This window comes from Puma concolor, chromosome B1 (genome assembly GCF_028749965.1).
Source record: "Puma concolor isolate L17-30 chromosome B1, mPumCon1.1.hap2, whole genome shotgun sequence".
NCBI classification, from domain to species: Eukaryota; Metazoa; Chordata; class Mammalia; order Carnivora; family Felidae; genus Puma; species Puma concolor.
In genome coordinates this window covers 52,434,805-52,460,372 of record NC_141670.1, presented here as the reverse complement: position 1 = coordinate 52,460,372, position 25,568 = coordinate 52,434,805, and the positions used below count along the sequence as shown (strand labels likewise).

At 49.6% G+C, this 25,568-nt stretch overlaps 1 protein-coding gene across 1 annotated transcript in view; it reads left to right on the top strand.

The window, feature by feature from the left end:
- The window catches only part of XKR6 (XK related 6), a 318,640-nt gene that overhangs the window by 280,062 nt on the left and 13,010 nt on the right, over positions 1–25,568 (top strand). The window contains exon 2 of the mRNA XM_086703813.1: positions 13,099–13,295. Coding sequence (XP_086559939.1) covers positions 13,099–13,295 — 197 coding nt within the window. The remainder of the gene's footprint in view (positions 1–13,098; positions 13,296–25,568) is intronic.

Here is a 25,568-nt window from a genome sequence, read left to right as displayed (position 1 = left end):
TACGTACATGACTTTGCCACAGTGTGAGCTTCAGACAGAGCTATGGTAGTGGAGGCGAGGGGCCTCCAGGTGGAAAACAGAGCCAAACAAACAGAGGCTTAAATTTGGCTTTCTAATTTGGGCATATCGTTTCATCCTTCTAAGCCTCAATCTCCTGATCTGTGAAATGGGGCTAATAGGTTATCTAATAATTGGGTTGTTGAAAGGAGTACATGAGAAGGGGATGGAGGGGAAATGAGAGAAAGATAACGAACAGGAAGATATAGCGTACCGGGTTAGAAGCAGCCTGTCTGGACTCCAGCTACCCGGTGTGGATCCTAGTAGCTATGCCTTGGGCTTTCTCTTGCTTCAGTTTCTTCACTGTAGACAATGTTAAAGTTTTTGTGTCAAATGACTTAATACGTGTAGAGTGCTTACATTGTGCCAAGCATGCAGGGGAAAGCCAATAAATGGGAGCTATTACTTTACTGGGGACTCGGTATAATGGGAGGATGCAGAGGAAAGTCATTTGACCTTGACATGGAGTAAGGCACGTGGCTATAGGGCCCTCCTGCTCCGACCTGTGGGCTGTGGACTCTGTGGGAAGGAACAGAGGGCCACACCTTGCTGACTCTCCAGGTGGTGGGGAACAGCATAAAGACATACAGACAGGCACACACCAGGGGGTCTGGGGGTGGAGACCCATTTGGTGCAGCCAGGGGGCAGGGAGCAGGTGTGGGAGAGAGATGGGGGAGGCAGGAGACTGAGTCCCTGGATACAGAGCCAATGGAGACCCACCCAAGTGACTAAACCTAGGTCAGCTTTGATTTCCTCATCTGTGAAATGGGAATGGTGATAGTGATAACCAGATAGAGGCTTGCAGACTGTTCCCTGATCATGTCTGCTGGTATCCTTCAGATAGGTAAATGATCTGGGAGAACTGGAAGGACTTTTGCTCTGTCCCACTGCCTGCTCTCTGCTCCAGGACCCCAGGGAACAGCCACAGGGTTTCCTGCTGGGCATGGAATCAAATGCATGCAGATAGCAGCACAGCTTCTATGCCATAGCAGCCTCAGAACTCCCCAGTCAGTACTTTCCTGAGTGGACCTGGTGACCCAGCTCAGCAATTCTCAGCAGGGGACAAGCCCCAGACAGGTGAGGTTTCCACACAAGCCCCCTGAAGGCTCCCCCACCCCTCCTTTGGCACATCCTCTCCTACGGCCACTGCATGGTCATCAGCCCTAGATCCTTCCTGTCCCGGCATGTGGTCAGAAATGGAAAGGACACCTGGGAGGCATCGCTGCCACCTCCAGAAGGATGGACCAGACGAGAATGCAGATCTTACAGTCTGTGCTTACAGTCCCAGCAGCTCTTAACACCTCGGCTGCTACCATGACAAGTCAGGATTCCCAAATCAACCAGGTAGAGGTGGAGGGAAAGTGGAATACGTGTGAACAGGGCTTAGAGGGGTACTTCGCGAGTTCAGATAGCAGTGAGCCCTTGGGGGCTTTGGTGGCAGCTAGCCCAGCTTTGTCCTTGATATTGGGGGCGGTATGTCATCGGATTTGCAAACCCCCTTACCCTCTTACTTCTCATCTGACTAGTATTACAGTGTCCCTGTTCTCTGATCTGGTTCACAGCTACTGAAGAGAGCTCAGGGCTTTGATGTGGGTTTGGCTTTGCCTCTGTCCTCTGTGTCTGCTCACCCATTCGTTAGGAGGCCTTGATGACAGTTAGTGGCCAGGAGCAGGAAGGACTGGGGGGGGGGGCATGAAAGGAAGCACAGGTGGGAGACTACCCCCTCTGTGATCCAGGGTTGGCCGTGACACAGGGATGCCGTCATGTGCCTACAGGCGTCTGTACAGCTGGGGCTTAGACGTGTGAGCCATGTACATTATATGGTGGTTTGTACATGTGTATCTCTGTGCTGTGCAGGGCACGGTGCATCTATGTAGTGTGGCTGTGTGGGTGTATGAATTTCATGTGTGGTTAGCATGTACACACCAGGGAAGTTTCTGTGCAAAGTGTGAGTACATTGTGGTACAGTGTGCATGCGTGTCTATGTGTGGTGCTGGTGTGGAGTGGGTTCTTGGGGGTGGTGTGTGTATAAAAGCAGTTGCTTATGTGTGTGTGAGAGAGAGCACGTGTGCCACACGCACCCAGGATAAGAGTAAAGGTGCCTCATGGTGGTCCTGGAAGGCATGGTTACTTGTATCTAAATGCAACAAAAATATAAAGACATATTTTTTAAGAATAGCGAAGAGCTGTCCAGGTGAATGACTCTACTGTTACTAGTTTTAGAGAAGAAGTGTATCTTGAGTTCGAGAGCAGCTTTCTGAGTCTTTCTGGAAAGAGCTGGAACACTTCTTGGCCACGGAGGGGCCAGCTGTGGCCACCACACAGGCCTGGTTGCTGGTGGCTGAGGCGGCCGTGGCTCTGGGGGGTCACAGCCCTGGACGGGCATTGGGGGCTGAGTGCTGCTGTGGCGTTAGCCCAGACTCACCTCTGGGCTTCAGGGCCCTTCCGGGTGAGCCAAGACCCTGTCGGTTGGGGTGGTCTTCAGCCTACTGGCCTCTCCAGCCTCCTCACCTCAGGGAGCACAGGAGCAACCAGGTAGCATGGCCACACAGATGGTGAGCTCTGAGGGCCAGAGGTGGGGACTCAGGCCCAGCCCTGCTCCCTCATTCAGTCAGCAGATGTTCTCCTCCCGTGTACTAGGTGCTGTGCCGGGGGGCTGGGGACACAATTTTGTTGCAAAGCTGGGTTCTCTCCTGGGCTTAGGGTCCCACAGGAGTGACAGGTCTTTTTGTTTTTAATTAATTAATTAATTAATTTTTATTTTTTTTATTTTTTATTTATTTATTTTTAATTTCTTTTAATGTTTATTTTTGAGAGAGACAGAGAGAGAGTATGAGAGGCAGAGAGGCAGAGAGAGGAGACACAGAGCCCGAAGCAGGCTCCAGGCTCTGAGCTGTCAGCACAGAGCCCGACGCGGGGCTCAAACTCACGGACCGTGAGATCATGACCTGAGCTGAAGTCAGACGCTTAATGGACTGAGCCACCCAGGCGCCCCTAATTAATTAATTTTTAAATGTACATCCAAGTTAGTTAGCATATAGTGCAATAATGATTTCAGGAGTAGATTCCATTGATTCATCCCCTAGTGACAGGTCTGAACTACCACTCCCACACATACCCAGCAGCTGCATGGTCACTGTACAAAGAAAGGTTCACAGGCTCTGAGGGCACACACGGGGGCAGCAGACCCTGGCTGGTGACACCAGCAAGTTCCATACTCAGCTTCCCCATCTCCAGAGGCGGGTAATAATGCCTGCCTCACGCAGTTGTGGAGGGGGTGTGGTTAAATGAGATGATGCAGGTAGCATCTCAGGCCTGGGGCACATTGAGTGAGTGGCTATTACAGTTCCTCTGACTTTTTGTGTTGTTGTTATACTATCCCCTGTTGCTGCCTCCATGTACCGACCCTGCAGACAATTCTGCAGTTTCGGACTTACAGAGCAATTAACAGCCTTTTGCAGTGAAGGGCTGAGGCTATGTTTGGGGGAGCAAGGGTGAGTGGACGGGTGTTTAGGGAGAGGAGTGAGGTAAGAAGGGCCAGAAAGGCAGGATGCTGTCCAGCTAGTGGGGAGAGGCTTTAGGCAGGGAGGGAAGACACAGGAGAGGGTAGAAAGAAAACAGGGCCTGGAGAGAGGGGCCCCTGGTATCATGAAGGCAAAGAGGAATGGCCCCCTCCTTGGGCTCTTCCCCATTGAGGTCTGCCTCCCTGCTGGAGCCACTGAGCCTCTACCAATGCCCTCCCGCCTTGGTGTCTGAGGAGCCTGGTCTGGTGGCCTAGCCCTGTGGCCTCCTGGCAGCTTGGCAGCCAGGCCCAGGGCTGTGTCCTCGCACGACCTCAGCCTTGGCATGTCATTTGTACTGAGCCAATTGCATGCTGGTGCAGGGCCCAGGAGGACAGCCCATGTGCTGGCTGAAGGGAAGAAGCTGCCCTTCCCGTGGCTTGGTTGGAGAGGATCAGGGAGCCTGGGGCCGCCCCAGCTAGGGAAAGTGGGGATTTGCTCGCTGGGGATAGGTTCATCAGCTCATGGCTAGGGAAAATGTTATGGTCTCTGTGTATAAGTCTTGTACGTTCGGGGTACAAGCAGTGTTACTGCTGTCAACCAAGATGCGCTCCTTGAGGTGGCACACCAGTGGCTGCTTAGCCCCTGGGAGCCCCATGGGGAGGGCAGGAGCTGTGTTGTGTGCTTTTGTTTCAGCTCTGCCACCAGACTGCATCTGCAGATGCCCGTGAGGCAAGATGGTTGAAACTCACCGCCACTCTCCAACGCTGCCCGGTAGAACCTGGCCAGCTCTGCCCACCTGGCCTCCTCCTACACCTGTGTGTTGTAGGTGAAATGCAGGGTCTGCTGTAGCCTCCACCTGGCATATGCCCAGCAGATTTCTAGTGGCTTCCTGGGGTCACAGCCCTTCCCTCACTCGCATATGATGAGCCTTGGAGGAAGAGCCTTATCACAGTGACACCAGCTGGCCCTGAGCCTGGAGACTTGCACACAGAGGAGGAAGGCAGGCCTAGGGGTTTGGTACATGCAGTTGGAGCCCTGTCCGTGTGTCCACAAGACCCATTTGTACTTCCTGCTTCAGTATGCCACCCTCGTCTTATAAGGGTCTTTCTTTCCCTTCCTAAGGGAAGTTTCAGGGACCGAGGCCAGATGGAGGCCCGAGGCACCATCTGAGGTGACCATCACTCCCTGGGTGGAATGTAAGATCCCACGAATTGGGTTCCTGAAGAAGCCAGGTGCTAGGTGAGTTGTGAGAGCTGGGCGTGCTAACACCGCCCTGCCTGGGTCCACTACCTAAGTAGATGGTAAGGCCCCTGGCCTCCCCCCAGCAGCTCGCTCAGCAGCTCATTTGTCCCCAGGGCCTCTGGGGGAGGCCTGTGGGGCCAGCTCTGCCTTAAATCCTTATAGCTCCTACACACTTAGCCCCTACCCAGGCTCAGGGCAGACCCTGGGGGGTGAGTCCATGCCCCCCCCCACCCCCGGCCATTTCTCCTCCTACCCAGGGGTCCATCAGCAGAGTCTTGTCCTCAGTGGCCAGGTGCTCAGGGTCAAGCCCAGGGAAGGTGAGGCAGGAAGCCTTCTTGTATCTCCTTTGCTTGAGTTCTTCCTACCCTCCTTCTCGTGAGTAGGCAATTCTGAGAGTTCTGCACATATTCTAGAGACAAGTTCTCCCTCGTCTTCATCAGATATGTGACTTGCAAATATTTTCTCCCATTCCATAGCTTGTGTTTTTATTCTCCTTATGTCATTCACAGAGCAAACACTTTTAATTTTGATGAAATCCAATGCATCAATTGTTTTCTTTTATGGATCATGTTTTTGCTGCCCTATGTAAGAGCTCTTTGCTAATGCAAGGTCACAAAGATTTTCTCTTGAAAGTTTTCTAGTTTCACATTTCAATCTCTGATACATTTTAAGTTAGTTGTTTGCATGGGAAAGATTAATTGTGCCCACATCATTTGTTGAAAAGACTACTTCTCTTCATTAAATTATCTTTGCACCTTCAAACAAACATCAGTTGCCCACATATGTATGGGTCTGTTTCTGGGCTTTTGTCTGCCCCATTGATCCATTTCTCTGTCCTTGCCAACAACACCCTGTCTTAATTACTGTAGTGTTATAGTGAGTTCCAAAATCCAGCGCTGTGAGCTCTTTAAATTTATTCTCCCCTCCCCCCCACTTGTGTTGGCTCTTCTGGTTCCTTTGCCTTTCCATATCAACTTTAGAATCTGCTTGTCTATATCTGCAAAAAATCCCTGTTGGGATCTGTATTGAAATCATGTTAAATCTATACATTAATTTGAAGAAAATTGTCATTGGGTCATCACTATATTGAGTCTTTCAAGCCATGAACATGGTGTATATCTCTCTATCATTTAGATTTTCTTTGACTTTTTTTTATTAGTGTTGTAGCTTCAGTATACAAACCTTGCATATTTTATTAGGCTTATTCCTAAGTATTTCAATTTTTGGAGCCAATTTAAGTGATATATATTATATTTATATATTTATATACCACTTTTTTTTCTTTTTTAAAAAATTTTTTTTATGTTTATTCATTTCTGAGACAGAGAGACACAGAGCATGAGAGGGGGAGGGGCAGAGAGAGAGGGAGACCCAGAATCGGAAGTAGGCTCCAGGTTCCGAGCTGTCAGCACAGAGCCTGACGCGGGGCTCGAACTCACAAACTGTGAGATCATGACCTGAGCTGAAGTCGGTCACTCAACCGACTGAGCCACCCAGGCACCCCTACCACTTTTTTTTTTTTTCCGAGAGAGTGTGTGAGTAGGGGAGGAGCTGAGGGAGAGATCTGAAAGAAAGTCTTAAGCAGGCTCCATGCCCAGTTGCAAAGCCCAACTCAAGGATCGATCCCATAACCCTGGGATCATGGCATGAGCTGAAATCAAGAGTCAGATGCTCAACCAACTGAGCCACCCAGGTGCCTTTAAGTGGTATATATTTTTTAAATTTCAAATTTCGATTTCCAATTGTTAATTAGTAGTCCATAGAAATATACTGAATTTCTATATGCTGACCTTGTATCATGAGACTTTGCTAAACTTCCTAATTAGTTCTGTGAACTTTTTTGTATATTCCTTGGGGTTTTCAATCTAGACAATCATGTCATTTTCAAATGGGGACAACTTGACTTCCTTCTTTGCAATCTGTATATACTTTATTTCTTTTTCTTGACTTATTGCACTGACTGGGACTTCTAATATGATGCTGAGTAGAAGTGATAAGAGTAGACATCACTGCCTTGCTCCTGATCTTAAGAGGAAAGAATTCAACTTTTATTATTGAGTGTGACATTAAGTGTGGGTTTTTGTAGGTGTCCTTCATCTATCAGGTTAAGGAAGTTCTCTTTTATTTCTAGATCATTGAGAATTTCTTCTTTTTTTAAAAATCATGAATCGATGCTGAATTTTGTCAAATGCCTTTTATCTGCATTAATTAATTAATTAATGTGTGTTTTGTCTTATTAATATCTTTGATTACAGGGATTGATTTTTGCATATAGAAGCAGCCTTACTTTCTCAAGATAAACCCAATTGGCTCTAGTGTATCATTCTTACTATATATTACTGGAATTGATTTGCTAATATTTTGTTGAGGATTTTTGCATTTGTGTTTATGAAAGGTATTGTCTGTAGTTTTATTTGGTTATACAGTGTTTGTCTGGCTTTGATATCAGAGTAATGCTGACCTCATAAAATGAATGAGAAAGTGTTCTTTCCTCTTGAATTTTTTGGGAAAAAAAGGGTAGAATGGGTACTATTTCTACCCTAAATGTTTGGTAGGCTTTATTTTTCTTAAAAAGGGTTGTCAAGTTTCAGGCCCCACAAAATCATTTGGGGCTTCGAGGCTGGGTTGTTCTTTGAAAATACGGTTTCTGAGAATGTCACCAGAAGCAGCATGTGACTGTAGGCCCAGACAGCAAACCTGTTCAGCCTCCTGCCTCTTGTAGAAGTCACTGTTTTCTCATCCTAGCCAGTTTTAGGCAGAGCTATAGCTAACTCCTAGTGAGGCAACATAGTTTGGGTAAGACCATCTTCAATTTGCCTGAACTATGACTGGCTGTGTGCCTGGGGGGGGGGAAATCACCCCACCTCTCTGAGACTCAGATGTGCCAGATGGGAAAGAGAAGGTAACAAAGTATCTTCCCTCAAAGGGCTGGTGAAAAGGTGAGAATATGCTCAGAGAACTAGAAAGTTCTTCTGGAGGCAGATATGTGGAGCTTTGAACAATTCCATGGTTTACAAAGTAAGAGGAAGAAACAGAGCTGGGATAACCAGCGTGTGCTGAAGGAAGGACAGGAGGGGAGCACCTCGGGAGGCAGGAATAGCTGCCCTCTGGGCCATCTGGTCTCCCAGGTAGTCTCACACACATTTGAGGTTTCTGCGACTCCCCGAGGGGGCATGTTTGCCTGCATTTATTTACTCAACATATCCTGAGATCCTACTCTAGCCCAGGCATTTGAAAGATGTGGAAACTGAGGCCCAAAGGGGTTAGGAGATGTTCTCCCCAAGGTAACACAGCCAGTGAAAGAACTGGAAGAGAACCCAGGTGGTCTGCTTTTCCACAGTAGTGAGGGGAACGAGTTGGACTAAGTTCAGAAGGAAAGAGGCAGACGGTCTGTCCCTGATCAGCACGTGGGTGGGAGCTAAGAGCACTGGTCCTGGAGCCAGACTGCCGGCTTGACGCCCTGCTCGACCACTTATCCAGTTGGGCAAACGGCAGAACAGAACCTCACTGCTGCAGTTTGCCGTCTGCAAAATGAGGCTCATACTGCATCTACCTCATAAGGTTGTTGTGAGGGTTAAACGAATTAAATGAATTCATAGGTACAAAATGCTCAGTACAGTGCCCAGCACATGAGTGTCACACAGACATCGGGTATTATTATTTATGAAGATGGTAGGGCACACTTCAGTTTCTCTGAAGCCACTCGGTTAAGAAAGGATAAAGTTGTGAAAACGTTGGCGGAAGCTTGAGGTCCTCGTTTGCCCTCTGCGGTGGTGAATGGCACAAGCTCCGCCTTGGGACGGACTTGCCCAAGGCCATGCAGGTCCTTCAGACTGTAGACCAAATCCGCCCAGCTTTATGAGCCCTCGCTCTATCATGACACACTTCCTCCCTGCTTTTAGACCCAAGCATTTCATGATCTGATGTTCTTGGGAGAGAGATGGCATGACAGGTGCCATCAGATGTGGAAACAAATCCGGGAAGAGACTTGGATGTCTTCTATCCTGAGCTAGTGTCCAGGGGATGGTGAGCTTTTGGAACCTGCCAGGCAAGTTGGGGGTAGGGGGTGGCGGGGATGAGGGTTTGGAGAAGCAGCAGCCCTCCTTGTGGGGATTTGGCACATCTGGCCCTGCTCTGGGCCTCGCCTGCGCCACCTGCACCCCAATGCTACTGCATGGAAGGGTGCAGGCCTTAGGAGGCTGCCTGCTGGGAATGAGATCACCTCGCGGAGCAGCGTTTCCCCTGTCGCTTAGAGTCTGGTGCCACCTTGTGGCCACAGGCCAAAGCTGTCTTCGCACAGGGGCTGGAGCCTTAGCAGAGGCAGCTAACTTGGCCGGCCCCAGAGGTCACCTAGACCCCCTCTGGATTTTACAAGTACCCTCAGTTGCTTCTCGGGGACCCAGAGACTCAAGGACAGAGGAGAAGGGTCCAGGAGCCAGAAGGTGTGGAATAGGTAGAAGGCACTTGATTGGGAAATCCTGAACTGGATTCCATGACGCAGCTCCCATTACAGGGGGTTGAGGCTGTGTGAGCTGGTGTCTCAGGAGGCATGATTTCCAGATTTGGTTTTGGACTTGATCCTGGTGCACTCTGGGCTGCCAGCATCTGTTTGCTCATCAACATAGTGGGAGAGACTCTGGTTTTGCCCACTCCCACCCTTGTTTCTTCCCATCCCTTGCGATGTTCTCCCAGAAGAAAATTCAAGGCTGCTTTCTCTGGCAGACATTATTAGCTGAGTCAGCATGTCCTGGGCTCATTGCCTTCCATTTCCATGGGCATGATGGGGCACAGGGGCCTGTGGCTTGGGGAAAATGGAGATGGGGGCACACATCAAGTGCTCCTTTTGCCCTAGCAGGACAGAGCTAGGTGAATCTGAGTGTTGACGTGACCCTGCCCTGGGACTGGAACGCGTAGGCTTGGCTCTGCAATTTAATCATTCCTCCATCTTGTGAGGCTGGGAGAAGCAGAGTCTGTGGTCTGAGTGTACCCCTGAGAGAGTATAAATTTGTGATCTGGTCCCTGTAAAAGACTCCCTGTGAGAGTCTGTGGCCTATGGATTGTGTGTTATAGCTGCCACATGTGGGTAGAGCTCAGATTTGGGTCATGGAGGCCACATCTGACGTGTGAGACCCAAGGCACCAAGGCTTCACTAGGCACATGGCCATTCTGGGTGCTGTGTGGAGTTTCTAGACTCACAGCCCTGACCTCAGCCAGTGCACCTTTGTCCTCCACTGCTCTGCCTTCCCAGGCCACCATCAGATCCGACCAATTTGACCCTTTCCTCCACCCTTGCTCCTCAACCCCTCCCAGACTACTTGTGACCATATCTCTTTACAGCAAACCCTCCCCTGCCCAAATATATCTTTGCCATGACTTCTTGAAGTTGGTCTTCTCCTTCAGGCCCAAAATTGTGACACTGCTTTCCTCTCCTTCCTCTCTCTCTCTTTGTGTTCCCTCTCACATCTCTCTTTCTCTCTTTCTGTATTTCTTCTCTGTGTGTATGTGCTTTTCTGTCTCTGTATCTCTCTGTGTCTCTCTGTCTGGCTCTGTGTCTCTGTGCCTCTGTCTGTCTCTCTCTCTCTCTCTGTCTCTCTGTGTGTGTGTGTGTCTCCCTGTCTCACTCTCTGTCTCTTTGTCTCTCTCTCAGTGACCCCGTAGCTTTACAACAATGTCCCTGACCTTTTCCAAGCCTCCCGCCTCATCCCTTGATTTTGGGAAAATGACTCATGGGCCATACCACAGATAGTAAGTGCCAGAATCTGTAACAGAACCAGAATTTGATGCTTTACTTCACTTGAGCCTCAGTTTTTCCCATGAGTTAAATGACAATAACCAGACCTGCCCCACGAGGCATGGCAGGGACTCCAGCAGATGGCTGGCCTTCCGCACCTGCCCTTCTCACACCGGCCCCACCCCAGCGCCTTCCTGCCTTTGAGTCCTCACCCCCAGGCTTCCCCGCTTTAGTCTTCAGCAGGACTGTTGCTCTGCTCACTGTGGGGAGCGCATCTGGAGGGAAATAAGGTGTCCATCCCAGCTTCCCAGGGTGGGTCTCTTCAGAGATACCATCACCCAAAGGCTCTTAGGAATCGCAGACATAGTATTACTCATCTGGTGTGGGATGGGTGCCCCTTGTTGCCAGCGTGTTTGTTGTAGGTCACACCAATGGTTCAGTGGGGCTGCTTTGTGTCCCAATGCACAGTTTAGGGGACCCTGGAGCCTTTGTTCATTGAGGAGTCCAGTACATGGCTAATGGTCAGGAGGGAGACCCACCATTTTGGAATCAGAGAGGAGCATCACTTTACAGTTTTAAACTATTTTATAAATGCATGCTTTTGCATCTTTGCTTCTAAAATGTGAGCTTCTGTAACATCGATATAAGGTCTTGAATGCCCTGCTCCTCCCATTGCTCCGGGGAAATTCAGAGCCCCTCTTAGTGACTGGCTTTATGAAGCTCTTCACGAATTTGCTGCACATGTGGGCATGGACTACCTTCACAGTATTGTGACAGTGTTGTCCCACCAGGACGCCTCAGCCTTGCAGGACAGGAGTCCTTCTACAGGACAGTCTTCCTTCTACATCCATAGGCACTGAGGCAATGGTGTGAACAAAACACAAGCTCCCGTGCTCCAGGAGAGACAGAAAAGACACAAGAAAGGAGTGGAGAGAGAGTGGGAGGTGGGGCTGGAGGGGCAGGCAGGGCCTCATGAGCCATGCGAGACATTTGGATCTAAGCATTCTAAGCATTATGGGAAGCCGTGGGAGGGTTGGAAGAAGCTTGGGGATGACTGATTGCACTTATGATTTTCAAAAAGCACCTTGGCTGCCGTGTGAAGAAAGGGTTGTTCTGGGGCAAGAGTGGACCCCAGGAGACCAGTTAGGGGGCTTCTGCTTCAATTCAGGCAAGAGGGGTGATGGCAGAGACCAGGCTGGGGGTGGTGATTGGGGTAGAGAGAAGGGACTGCCTGGTAGCCCCAAGTAGGCACCTGACAGTGCTTGAAGACAACAGGCACTACGGATTGTGTCAACCATGCTCTCTCGACCCCTATGATGCAGGCTAGTGTTTTAAAGGGTGCAGTGATATGCATTCCCAGGGAACAATCAAGGTCACACATGTGCTTCTGTCTGTTGGCCGTGGCCCTTGGTTTATGGTTCATGTTCTTGATCTTAACTGGGCCTGCAAAACCGTGCTTCCTGAACCTCACTCTTGCCCTGGCCCTACTGGCCTCTCTGGCCCAGGCTCAGCCTCAGAGACCGCTGGATGACTTAGATGTATCTTTAATCTGCCCCTTGACTGTGGTTTAAAGACAGCTTCCTAAAGTTCAGGTATAAGTGAGGAACGGGGACGCAGGATGCATGTCCACCACACACATTATCTCCTTGATCTCCCCGCCAGCCCCGTGATGCTATGATTCTTTTCCCCATGTTAGAGAAGGGTAACAAGGACACAGAGTTGGAGTAATTAGTCCAAGATCCCACAATTAACAAATGACAGAGTCCGCATTTGAATCCAGAGCCCATGTCCTCCCCCTACACCCACTTTCTTTGCTGATGGAGCAGGGTCAGTACAGGGTCAGAATGACTGTGTCCTGTGTCACCCTTGGACAAAGGCTCCATTGCAGCTTCTGTGGCTCCCTAGTGTAGAGCTCAAACTTTGGTGTCTGGCAGTCTGGAGCCAGCTCCCATTCGGTTCACCATCCAGCTATGCAGCCTGTACAGGTGTGGTGCAGTGGTTCCCCATGTGTCTTACATAGGAATTACACCTGCGGGTCACCTGGGACCCTGGAACCATGCGGCCAGCCAGCCAGTGGTACTTCGTAGGAGCCTCACAAATGCTGACTCCCTTCCCTTCCTCACCCAGAGAGGGTGCAGGACTGTGCAGAAGAGGTGAATATCTGCTGGAATGTTCCCCCTGGGGTTTTGAACGTGAGAAAGGTCATGCGTCCTCTGAGCTCACCTATGATGCTTCACTGGCTGGCCCCGGGAGATCATCTGGTCCCACTCTTTCATTCTCATTTTTTTTTTTTTTTTTTTGATGAGCAAACCAAGACCAGGAAGGGGAGAACTTGTGTACGACCCCTTCCCTGGCCTGTCCCCCTCCACTCCCAATCCCTTCACTCCAAAGCCTTAGCACCTTGTCTGTGGTCTGGAAAAAACCCTGGTCCAAGCATTTGGAAAACTTCACAGCAAAGGAGGGGACATCGGCACAGGCAAGCCTTGGTTTTGGGGAATGGCATGACCCTTCTGCATTCCCTGCTCCCACCCACGCTCTGTGTGTTCTGTCCTGTTCTCTCGGCAGGTATATCCGCACCATGTACCTGGGGATTCAGAGCCAGCGGCAGAAGGAACACCAGCGACGCTTCTACTGGGCTATGATGTATGAATATGCAGACGTCAACATGTTGCGCCTCCTTGAGACCTTCCTGGAGAGCGCCCCCCAACTGGTGCTACAGCTCTGCATAATGATCCAGAAGAACAGCGCCGAGACGCTGCCCTGTGAGTGTCCCACACCCACCCCCCATGGAAGGCTGGGGGAATGACCTGGGCTGGGACAGGGCTCTGCCCTCTGTCTGGGGACCACTTGGTGACTGCCACCTGCACACTCAGTGCTTGGCACATTCTGTGGGCATTGCCCATCCTGATCCCCGAGTCTCCACCTTGCCCAGGCCCCCATGTGATGCTGACCCAGCCCACACCAAAAGCACATGAGTGGCACAGATGTTCCCCGTACACCCATGTGCCAGCTGCCCTGCTCAAGACCTTATGTTCTCATGAACAGAGCAGAGCCAGGGGCTCAAATGTCCCTGGGAGCAGCAGAACAGACAGTTCTGTGTCTCCCAATCTGGGAGGAGTGCCTCCTTTTCTTTGGTGCTGGCCTGAGCTGAAGTGTTGCACATACACAGGATGGGGGAGTCAGCCTAATACTAAATCACAATAGGCAACACCAGCGATTTTAGACATTTGTAAGCTGTGGTGCTACTGCTTGAAATCAAAGTTTATGTAGCAGCCCCATTTTAAAACATGCTCAAATAGCTCTGCTTTAGTTAGATGGGGATGGGGATCCAGAGCCAGGCGCACCCCACCCACCTCCCTCATGTCCCCTGTGGCCCGAGATGGTCTCCAAGGAGCCCCAGAAGCCCCCAGAGCCCAGTGGGATAGCACTGATATCTGCAGCAGTGGGAAGTCTCTAGGCACCTCCTGGTTGCCTGAGAAACCCTTCTGAGGTTAGACTTTGTTGGCCAAGGCAACACCAGGTCACCGATGGTCAGACAGACTGCAAGCAGCATGGCTGTGTCTCAGAGCATGTTTCAGGGGGACTGGAGCTCCAGTAGGTCTAGGATGAGGAGGGGCTGAAGATCCCATCATGTGGGGGACACTGGAAATGTCTAGTTTAAGGAAGACTTGGGATGCAAGAATCCCAACATTTGAAGGGGAATGAATGGCCATCCTAAAGGGATGGAGGGAGCTATAGGGAGAGTGTTACTGATGCAACATGTGGCAGATATTTCAAACAGCAGGAGCTGTTCAGTGGTGGAAAGAGTGTCTCAGCAGGTAGTGAGTTTCCTGACACTAGGAATATTCAAGCAGAAATGTTGCTGAGAAGACTCAGCCCAGAGGTTCCTGACTCCACACCCTCCCACCTTACACCTTGTGGTCTGTCAAGAGCAGCCAAGCTCTGGCCTTCATGAAACAGCTTTGCCTCCTGACTTTTTCCAGACTGGCCAGTCCTTGGGAATGTCCAGTTCCCTGGTCACTTGTGCGGAAAAGGAGTTTAATCTTCCAAGGCCAGCCAGAGAACATTGAGCTGTTCAGCTTGTGAACTCATTCCTGACATTTAGAGCCCAAGCACCTAGTTCTGAGCCCAACTGCACTGCCAACAGACACCCCCAACCCTATGGGAGCTTGGCTCCCTGATGAAGCCTCCTACCCACCCCAAATCAGCATAACCCCAGCTGGAAGTGCCCCCAAGGGAAAGAGGCCTCAGGGCAGATCCCTCTGTCCCACAGAGCACCGGCTGCAGTCTTGTGAATCCCTCATGGAGGCAAGGAGAAGGGGGAATGTGGGAAACTTTGGGGGGCAGTGCCCACTGTTAGAAGGAGGCACCACCCAGCCCCTGGGCATCAGCTGTTTGGAGCCAGGGTCCAGTGGAGTTTGCAGCACCAGTGACCTGTCCTGGAGAAGAGCTGGAAGGAGCTAAATAGACGTCTAGCTCCACTGGGGCATCTGGACACTGAGCAGGAAGCCGTGGTGAGGGAGGCAGGGCTGGCAGTCCGTCTGGCCTGTCCCTTCTCTTTTGGATAGACTCCCATTCATATGCACACACACTGCCACTGGCATCGGAAAAAACTAGGAAACATGGAGACCTTGTCTTCAGGGTGCCCGCGGAGCCAGGCCATCTGCTTAGGCAATGATCTGTTGTGACTGCCCACGCCGAGGCCCCGGGAGCCCCTGCTTCTCTGAACCTTGGAGAAAAGTGTGCATCATTTAGAGAGCGCCATTTGTTTCAGGACCAAGAGAACCACTCAGGGGTTGATTCTGGAAGAACACCAGTGTCGCAGGGTCTGATGTGCACAGCCTTGCTCTGCAAGTCTTGAGGGAGTCCTCATGGAACCCTGATGATGGGCTGAGGTGCCCAGTGATAGGCACAGTGACCCTGCCTGCTCTCTGGAGCCCCCATACCCAGACTGCCCTCCATCCATGGGCTGTACCTCCCCAGATCAGGGCAACATGCTCCGGGGGACAGATTTGCTGGGGGACTGGGGAAGGCCTCTTTCTCTCCCATCCGATTCCTCCTTTTTCCAACTCTGTTGCCGAGACCCCAATCTAAACCGTCCTTTGCTGTTTTGGTTGTTCAGATCTCCTCCCAACCCCCAGAATCACCAGGGAAGCAAAGTTATCCTTCTTGCACCCTTCGCCACATCCAGGCACCGCAAATAGATGGGACAGGTGGCAGGGTGATGTACGGGGTGAGTTCCTGATAGGACATTCGTCCCAGACCAAGATCCTGGTCACCACTTATACCCTGGTATGATTTTGGACCTTGCCCTTCACCTTATCAAGGCCTCCTTTTCTGTTTGGTGTAATGAAGGAGGTGACAGCACTACCTAATATTTAGGGAGGATGCAATAATGTAATGCATGTAGATCATTTTGTAAACTGTCAAGCTCCAAGGGCACCTAAGGGTGTGTGTTTGTCATTTCCAGAGGCTCGTGGTGAGTGGCGTGGGCGAGATCCTAGGGAGATCTCCACCCCACCCCTTTTGGCTCTGTGGGTCATCCCTGTCCCAGCCTCCTTGCTGAGACTGCCCTTTCTATGATAGCTGCTCATATTATAAACACAGAGAAGCTGATGTGAAATCCCTGGAGAAGAAACTCAAGGGGCAGTAGATGTTGCTCACTAAGAGCCCTCTTGATGTGGGAGTCCCATGGGGCCAAGTCCGTGAAGGCCAAGAGGCTGCTTAGTTGTGCTGCCATAAGCAGGCACCCTGGGAGAGGAGCTGGAGTGACGAGGGTCAGGCTGCTGTGGGGCTTTTGCCCTAGGGAAGCTGTCCCTGGCTTTTTCTCCCACACACCCCTCTTTTAGAGTGAGCAGCTCACTCAGAGGTCAGGCAAGCATTCCCCCACATTTGTTTGGTATGTGGAATAGGTGTTTCTCCAAACAAGCTTTTGTGGTTAAATACATTTGGGAACTGCTGGGCTAAACAAAGGTCAGTGGCAATCTTTGCTGTTGGAATGTGATTTCCCAAGACAAGGATGGGGTCTGTACCATTAGCTGGATTGATGGGAAGGAAGGAAACCTGCCCTCACTGAGCACAGACTGCAGGGGGCTTGGCATTTCCCTCTTACTTAACTTGTAGAACATCTGCTCATCACTGGACCATTTTGTTTGGAAATAGATGCCTACCTTCTTTTTTCCCATAAAAAGCTGTATGAAATGTACACACATTAAAGAAAGTCTGTTACCCTGGGAGGGACATGGTGACATGGAATCTTCCAGCCATGTGACTGCTTAGAGCATGGCAGCATAGAAAGATGCGGGTGACTCCCATGCTGATATCTGATAGCTGTTTGATCTGTGGAGAGTTACTGAGCCTTTCTGTTCCTGAGCTTTCCTGTTTCTTAAATGGGGATAATATTAGTACCTACCACAAAAAGTTGTTATGAGCATTTGATGACATGACCAATATCATGCCAGGTACAACACCTGGCCATTTTGTTGGTGGTGGGAGAACTTTTATTGTAGATACACTTCCTGAATTGGACTACAAGCTGTACTGGTGGGATCCATGGCTAATTGGCCTTGCTTTGTGGGCTTTGATGACATAGCTGCCCATTTACACTGTTAATACTAGTAAATGGTTAGGAAGACCGTTGCCACTGCCACTTTATTTTTTTAATGTTTATTTTATTGTATTTTGAGAAAGAGAGAGAGACAGAGAGAGTTGGGGAAGGGCGGAGAAAGAGGGAGAAAGAGAATCCCAGGCAGGCTCCACGCTGTCAGCACGGAGCCTAATGCAGGGCTTGAACTCATGCACCGTGAGATCATGACCTGAGCTGAAACCAAGAGTCAGATGCTTAACCAACTGAGTCACCCAGGTGCCCCACCACTATCACTTTAATATGCGAGTTCTCCACTGATCTTGCCAAATGCCAACCTTTCCCAACCTTTCCCATCTCTCCACCTTGTGGCCCTCACTTATTGCTGGGCTAACCCTGTGGTATTCAGCCTGCAAGATGGATTGTATCCAATTTCCCCAGAAGACCACATTCAAGTGAAAAATATGGTAATAATAAACAATCATACAAATATTATGCTGAAGTAACTTGAGCATCTCAGCAGGGTTTCCTTAAATCTGATGTTTTGAAAGTTTGAGTAAAGATAAAAACAAAGCTTATTCTGATATGTCATCTACATTGGTGGTGACATTGTAGTGTCTGCTGAAAGCTTTGCCAGTATTCTAGGTAGGGCCAGGGTTTGGAAAGCAGTTGGCGGGGCAGGAAAAGTGAGACAGAGTGTCAATACCACCATCCACCACTTACTGCCTTTATGGCCTGGGGCAAATTCATTTCCTACCTGGGCCTCTTGCTCCGTAAAATGTGAATAGAAGCTACCTTTGGGGTGTCGTAAAGGTCTAATGAGCTGCACATACACTCCTACAGCACCTTGCTTGCCATGTGGTGGGCACTTGATATGATCCACCGTTCCACAAAAATGCGTCAGGTCAACTGCGATACTATGTGCTGAGGGGCAGCAGGGAACAGAACCGACACAGACCCTCTCCTCACGAAAGTCTTATTTTTCTGAGCAGACAGAACAAAAACAATGGGACCGATGACACATGTTAAGTGCTTTGAAGCAAACAAACCTGGTGCTGAGACCACAGATAATGTGGTGAGGGGTGGAGAGAGCTTACTTTGGGCAGGAGCATCAGGGAAAGCCTCTCCAGGGATCTGATGTTTAGGCTGAGTATAAGCAAAGAGAAGGAGCCACCTGTGGGAAGAACAGAAATAACCTCCCAGGCAGTGGAAAGAGCATATGCAAAGGCCCTGAGTAGGAAAAGCCTGGCTTGTTCCAGCAAGTGAAGGACCCAGCATAGCTGAGGTTGGTGGGGCAGGGGGAGGAAAGTGATATCAGGGGAGGATGGAGAAGTCAGAGGCCTGATCAAGCAGGGTCTGCAGGGCCCCACAAGCAGTTTGGGCTGATACCAAGTATACTAGGAAGGGTTACATAGGAAAGCTGTAGGATTGGACCTGCATTTAAAGAAGATCTCCTTTTCTGCTGTTTAGGGAGGAAGCAAGAGCTGAGCTAAGAGATCCAGGGATGAAATTATGGGGTAGAGAGCATTTGGGAAATGATACCAAGTGCACGAATTTGAGGGCTGTTCTGGAGATCAAACCAATAAGACTTAGTAGAACTGGTGTAGGCAGTGATAGACGGAAGAGGTGGTGATTTCTCACTGGATATGTAGAGATGGAAGAGACCTTATGGGGGAACAGGTTTGGGGGACTGGATCAAGAATTAGCAGCTCTATCACTTTTCCTTCTGGGTTTTTCTGATCCTTCCATGTAAACATTGGCAGGGGTCAGGGGTGAGCCCCTTGCACCCACATAGCACCTGAGCCTGCCTTTTTTGGTTAAGCACACACGAAGGAGTTATCCTATAAGTAGGGCTCTGCTGACCACTTTTTCCCGGCATCACACCAGCACTCTTTGTCAGGTACCTGCCACAGGCCAGGTGCCGTGTTGGCAATGGGCTTGCAAACACATCTACCCTTCAGGAGTTTATGGTCTGGTGCAGCACATTTCAAATTCTGTGATAGGTGCATATACAGAGGAGGGATATATTGCTGTTTCTGGGGGCATGAGAGAGGCGGTAACATTTGGTCTAGATCTCGATGGATGCACAGGAGCTTGCCTGAAAGAGAAGTTTGGGGGCTCTTATGGACAGGGGAACCATAGGCGCCAAGAAATGGACACCTGGGAGAGCAAAACGTAGATATGGAGCGAGTGGTCCTGGGCACCTAGAGCATAGGGTATATTGCATCAAGCTGCCGGGGGGAGGGGGAGGCGCTGTGGTAGGGTAGTGATGAGGATGATGCTAGTAATGCTGGTTAAGACTTTTGGGGAGCTCCACTGTGTGCCAGAGGCTAGTTTAAGAGGTTTACATGGGTTAACCCATTAAACTCCCATGGCAGTCCAATGAGTGGATACTTTTGATTGCTCCCATTTTATAAGTGATGAAACTGAGGTCCAGAGACTTTAAGTAACAGCACGAGGCAGCCACAAGGCTTGTAAACAATAGAGCTAGATCTTTACCTAGGTGGTTGGGCTCTAATGCCTGTGTCCTTAGCAAGGATGGCTGTGTCTGAGTCTTAAAGAGACAGACTTACATGGGTTCTTGGGGAAGCGGTTACCGATACAGGGAGGGAGCACGGGCTGATATACACTGTGGACCAATCAGCTCCAGCGTGTATGTGTGTGTGCATGCCCATGTGTGTGTTTATGTATCTTAGATGCAATTATACTGACAAGGGCAGAAGATGATGCTTCTGCTTCTTGCCCCCGAAATCTCTGCTCAGAGGTTGGCATTTTGAAAATGTTCTCAATCTTCCAGAGCATTTTGTGTATGCCTTCTCTACTAGGCATGCAGGGCAAAGACTTGCTGTCTCACTATGGAGCTAAGCTTGGCCCGACCAAGGGGTGAGGGAATGGGTCCAAGACCCAAGACCTTCACAGCTCCCCAGACACCTATTAGCGAGAAAGATACACTGGCCTTTCTTTGAGGTTAGTTTCTATTCTGACCCTGGAGACCAGGAGAGCTTGGCCAGACACAAATGGGTGGCATACCCAATTAGAGAGAGATTTACTATTAAAACCCAGTGCCCCTCATGTCTGTATGGTGCATGTTCCTTCTGTCTTCTTAAATCCATCTGGGAACCCTTAGAGAAAATCCCAGGCACCTCCAGATACCCTTTGAGCTATGTGTGTCCCCCTCAACTCTCTAATTCAGCTAGGGGGCAAGACTGGAAGTTCCTGGATGGGACCAGAGGCTCAAGATAGCCACAAGGGCTTAAGCTAGGGCTGGAACTTGAAGGTGGAGCCCACCTCTGACCACAGAACAGAGCTAGCTGGCACAGTGCAGAACAGTCCTGCTCGGGGGGCACACATAGGGGGTGTGCTTCTCCTGAGGGCAACGGCTTCTCTCAGAGAGGATCAAAGCAGAGTTGACTTGTTCTCACAGGTGACAATCCACCACGCAAAACTTTGCAGGGGTTCCAGGACCCCTGTGAGTGGAGGTCAGGCAAATGCTGGCAGAGGGTACACATAAAGGTATGTCTGGTGTGAAAAGACTTGAATCTCACGACTTCAGTTTCCAAAGGGATTTAGAGCAATGGAATCTTTAGAACTGAAGAGGTTGACTAGGCCATCTAACCCACCATCCTTGTTTAACATATGGAAAGCCGAAGTACAGAGAGGTAAGTAAGCTGCCTGAGGTCACTCAGCAAGGAATCCTCCCAAAAAAGTCTCCTTTTCTTGCCACACTGGGCCTATGGTTGAGATGGTAGCATGGCATCTATAGGATGTAGTTCAAATACCAAGCCTCACCCAGGTAGTTCTTCCCACCCCGCACCTAACCATCAATAACCATGATATTCCGGCCCAGAGTTATATAAAAACAAGCATCTTTACTAAGACAAGGAAGTATGAGAAAATATATACTAAACCCTGTCTTTAGACACTGGTTTTGTTTTAAACAAATGCTGAGTTCTAAGATCCAATTAGGGCCTTTTCTTTCTGTCTCTTTGGTGTTAACCTCCATAATAGTCTTCTTTCTTAACTTCCCTGCTGGCTCCTCTTACATCAAAGCCCGTCTAGTGACTTGTACTTTAGCTTCTCATTTATTTCTTTTTCTAGCAAGAGCCCTGACCGCATCCCAGAGATTCACAAAGGCAAGTGTTCATTCCCGTTTCTCTGCTCCTTTTGAGCTAAACTGTCTGTGCCTTTGTCTGCAGCTGCTAGTTCCCCAAACACTTCCTCCTTTCCTGACTGAGGATGAAATGCATCCCAGAAGAAACTTCTCCAGCATCAATCTCCCTGGTCAGCTTTCCCTTCCTTGTGAGGGACCAAGCCACCTGGTTCGGGCTCTCAGGTGAGGGGAAAGCCCAGAGGGCTGCTTCTTAGCTGTCAGATGGCTTAAACAGCCCTCTCACCTCCTCCCACAATGGGAAATTTCCATGTCCCTCTTCCTGGTAGGTTTCTTTTTACTTATTTGAAAAAAATGCATTCTGGTCTCTTTCCAGTCCTATTCATATGGACATTAGCTGTCACTCTCTATGTCTGGGACACAAAAGTTAATTCCTTGATCTTTTAGGATGCTGGTTAAAATTAGGTGAAGCTGCAACCCAAAAAGTGATGGCAATCTGGTTGTGTGGCCCGAAGATGATGGATCTACACCAGAGTTATGAATTTCACACTCCATTTTCTTATTACCAAGAAGTAAAACTTGCTGTTAAAACAACCAGCCCACTGCATCAAACAAATCACATAATGAATTGCCTTTCCCAGAGTCATAGGGAACTTCCATGCCCCTCATCCCTTACTAGTGAATAGAGCCCTTTGCCCTAGCTCATTCCTGTGCTGAGCTGGAGTTGCCCATCTCTAAGAGATAGTCCCAGGGTTTCAGACCAAGTTGGTACAGAGGTCTTCCAGCCTTTGATGGCAATTTCCAGGCCTCTTATCACACATCCGTGTCTTAGCAGGGAGCAGATAAAGAAAGGAAAGGATGCACAATATCCCCTGTTGACTCGCATCTCCTGGCTGTCTTGTATCTTCATCTATAACTGATATGAAGAGAGGCACACAGGTATGACTGCCTTTTCCGGCCAGAACACGAACTCAGCCTCTCCCAGTTTCCCCACAGTGGCCTCTCTGCAGCTGTATCCTGTGCTGCTTTTGAGGAGACACCCTCCTTCTCTCCTATGCAACATCTACTTGGTGTCTGCGCACAGGGTTCCCTGACCAGCCAACTCCAGAGCACGGTCCGGCTTCAGTGACCAATGGCTCCTTGTTAAACAGCACATTAAAACCTTACTCTCTCAAACAGAATTTGCAAGCATTTTAAGCAGAGACCTAAACCCTTTCAGTGCACAATCCACCTTGAATCTGACTACAGTTCTGAGGCCCTGGCTGAGATTGCCCCTAACAACTGGCAAGAGAAGGACAGAGGCAGAGTTCTTTTCTCCCCCCGCCCTCTTTTTTAATTGTAGTAGGAACACTATATGTGAAATCTAGCCTCTTAAATTCAAATTTTTAAGTGCAAAAGAAAATGTAGTACGTGCATACAAAAGAGACTTCTTAAAGCAGCAGAAAAATATATGAGAAAGGCAAACTAAATTGATTTAATTAGAGTTGCCACAAATGAAATTGCAATTGGCCATCTGGAAATGCTTGTGTGTCAAATGCTGAAACGCGGAAGGACTTAAGGTAGGCTTCTTCAGCGCTCACTGGCTGACCAGTACAATCTCAGAGGGGAAGGCTCTAAGGGATGCAGATTCAGAAGCCTGAGCAGTAACTATAATTGGGCCATTTATTCATTTAATCAATAACTATTAAACACCTACAATGTGCCAAGCACGGTTCTAGGACCTAGGGACCGATATAGCCATAAACAAAAGAGATTGAAAGCCCTGCCCTCACAAAGCTTACACTGCTGGTAGAGAGAGGCAAACAGCGAACAAAACAAGTATTTTATTTTCTATATTAGAAAATGATAGGCACTAAGGGAGAAGATGTCACAGAGAGATGGGAGGGGAGCAGAGCCGTGGGCAGTTTTCATTGAGGCGGCTGGGGAAGGTTCCCTGGAGAAGGTGACTCCAGAGCAAAAATGTGAGGATAGGAGGGATCCAGCCCCACAGGCTTTGGAGGCAAGTGTGCCAGGAAGAGGAAACAGCCAAGGGCAAAGGGCTTGAGCTAAGATGGTGCCTCCAGTGTTCAGCCGAGATAGGTCTCTTGACTGCTTTTGTATCTTACCTTGCCCAGAGGTCTTGCCAGCAGAACTTCTCCTTATTCTTTATTAGAAAATGCCTAAATAGGGGCACCTGGGTGGCCCAGTTGCTTAAGCATCTGACTCTTGATCTTGGCTCAGGTCATGACCTCACAGTTTGTGAGTTCAAGCCCCGTGTCAGGCTCTGAGCTAACAGTGCAGAGCCAGCTTGGGATTCTCTCTCTGCCTCTCTCTCTCTCTCTCTCTGGCCCTCCTGTGTGTACTTTCTCTCTTTTTCAAATAAATAAATAAATAAATAAATAAGCAAACAAAGGAAAAATATTTAAATAGCTTTACTGACATACAGTTTACATAGCATACAATTCACCCACTTGAAGTGTACAATTCACTGACTTTAGTATATTCACAGAGTTGTCACCACCACTCCGATTCATCTGAGAACATGTCCATTGCCCCACAAAGACACTACACCCCTCTTAGAGCTTCCCCCCTGTAAATTCTTCCCCCGGCTTCCCTGCATAGGGAAAAGGCTCACCTTAGGTGGTGTGTCTGATTGGGAGAATATGAGGGATCCCAGGCAAATCCCTGCAATGTCACCTTCTCTGGACCTGGCTAGTGCTACTGTGGGTAAGGGCAGGAGGGACTCCCAAAGACCCTTTCAGCCCGGGTAGCATTTGACTCTAAGGAAGGGAAAAGTGAAACTAGGGCAGTAGCGGTCTTTAATTAAGCTTGACATTCACATTAGAGACAATCGCGAACTCTAGGCCTCGAGGGAACTTGGGGCTCCAGGAAAAGACAGCAGTTAAGTGATCTTCTAAAGATCTTTTGTATCCCTTAAGATTTCCAAGGCAAGAAAGCTCATGAGTTTCACAAGCAGTGCCCTTCCGTGTCACACATCTGTTACCACCAGGGAGGGGGCAGGATGGCAGAGACCCCGAGAAGGAAACCCCTGGGGGTGACCCCCATCAGCTGTTCCACTTACTGTGTGGTTATGAGCGAATCACCCTCTCTGAGCCTCAACTTTTTCATCTGTAAGACTTACCCCCAACTGGACCCAGTTGGAGGTGCGAGTCAGGATATCAGGAGGAGTTCTAGGCTGTGGCATTCACTCTAAGGCCAACCTGAGATAAAGATGGGTCTAAAGCTGAGCAGAGGAGAGCTGAGTCCTCTTTTAATTCTAGGCCTTCTTGTGCATTCAGACATCATGCATCCCAGGCTGCCAGACCCTGGAGTTGAGGAGCCTACCAGTTGGAAGATCTGCTCACCTGTGACAACATGGGGGCCCCGTCATTTCCTTTACACTTCACCCTTCACCAGTGAGAGCCTGGCATGTTGAGTCCTCTTCTGCTGGTCCACATGGTGGTCTCCTGACCCGGTCGCTTGCAAGACAAGGTGCTGCTCCTGTTTTGCACCGTAGAAAGCTCCTGACGTGGACCTCATAGGCCTGGCGTCACACACCTGCTCTGCACATAGGAACCACACATTCTTTCCAACAAGGCCTTTGCCTCTTTGAGCCTCGGGGTTCTCATCTGTAAAGCACAACTCATAGCTCCTGCCCCAGGGGGGTTTTGTCAGGAGGAAGTGAAATGCATTTGTTCTTGGCACAGAAGAAGCACTCTGACAATGGCGGCTAGTATTTCTACTGCCTACCGTGGAAGGCACATATTGCTGCCATCCTCAGCACCTAAGGCTCCGATTGGACCACATCATTTTACCTGGAAGGTTTTTCTCATCCAGGACCACTGACCACAGAGAATTTGAGCTAAGGGGCCAGGACCACTCCCGAGTCAGCCCTGCACAGGCACACACCCACCTCGCCTACTCAGCAGTCCTGTGTCCCTCTGCAAAACTGCCCACCTGAGCTGCCATGGAACTAAAGAGTATCTGAGAGCCACCTGGTAAGGAGCCCCTTACCCCTCCTGAGCTTCTGTCACAGCTCTGTCCAGTTAATCAAGGCCTGTCATCCTCAGGGCCTCAGTGGCCTCAGGTAAAGGAACCCAAGACCATTTTGGCTGACAGAATTTCCAGGGCTTTGACAGCTATCTTATCCCACGCCATGGGAGATAGGATCCACCCCGATTCTCCGCCTTTTAAAAAGATGTTATCAGCTTAGGGGCTGCTGGGTGGCTCAGTCAGTTAAGCGTCCGACTTCAGCTCAGGTCATGATCCTGGGGTGGTTGGATCAGGCTGTGTCGGGCTCTGTGCTGAGCTTGGAGTCTGCTTGGGATTCTCTCTGCCTCTCTCCTCTTCCCCTCTCCCCCACTC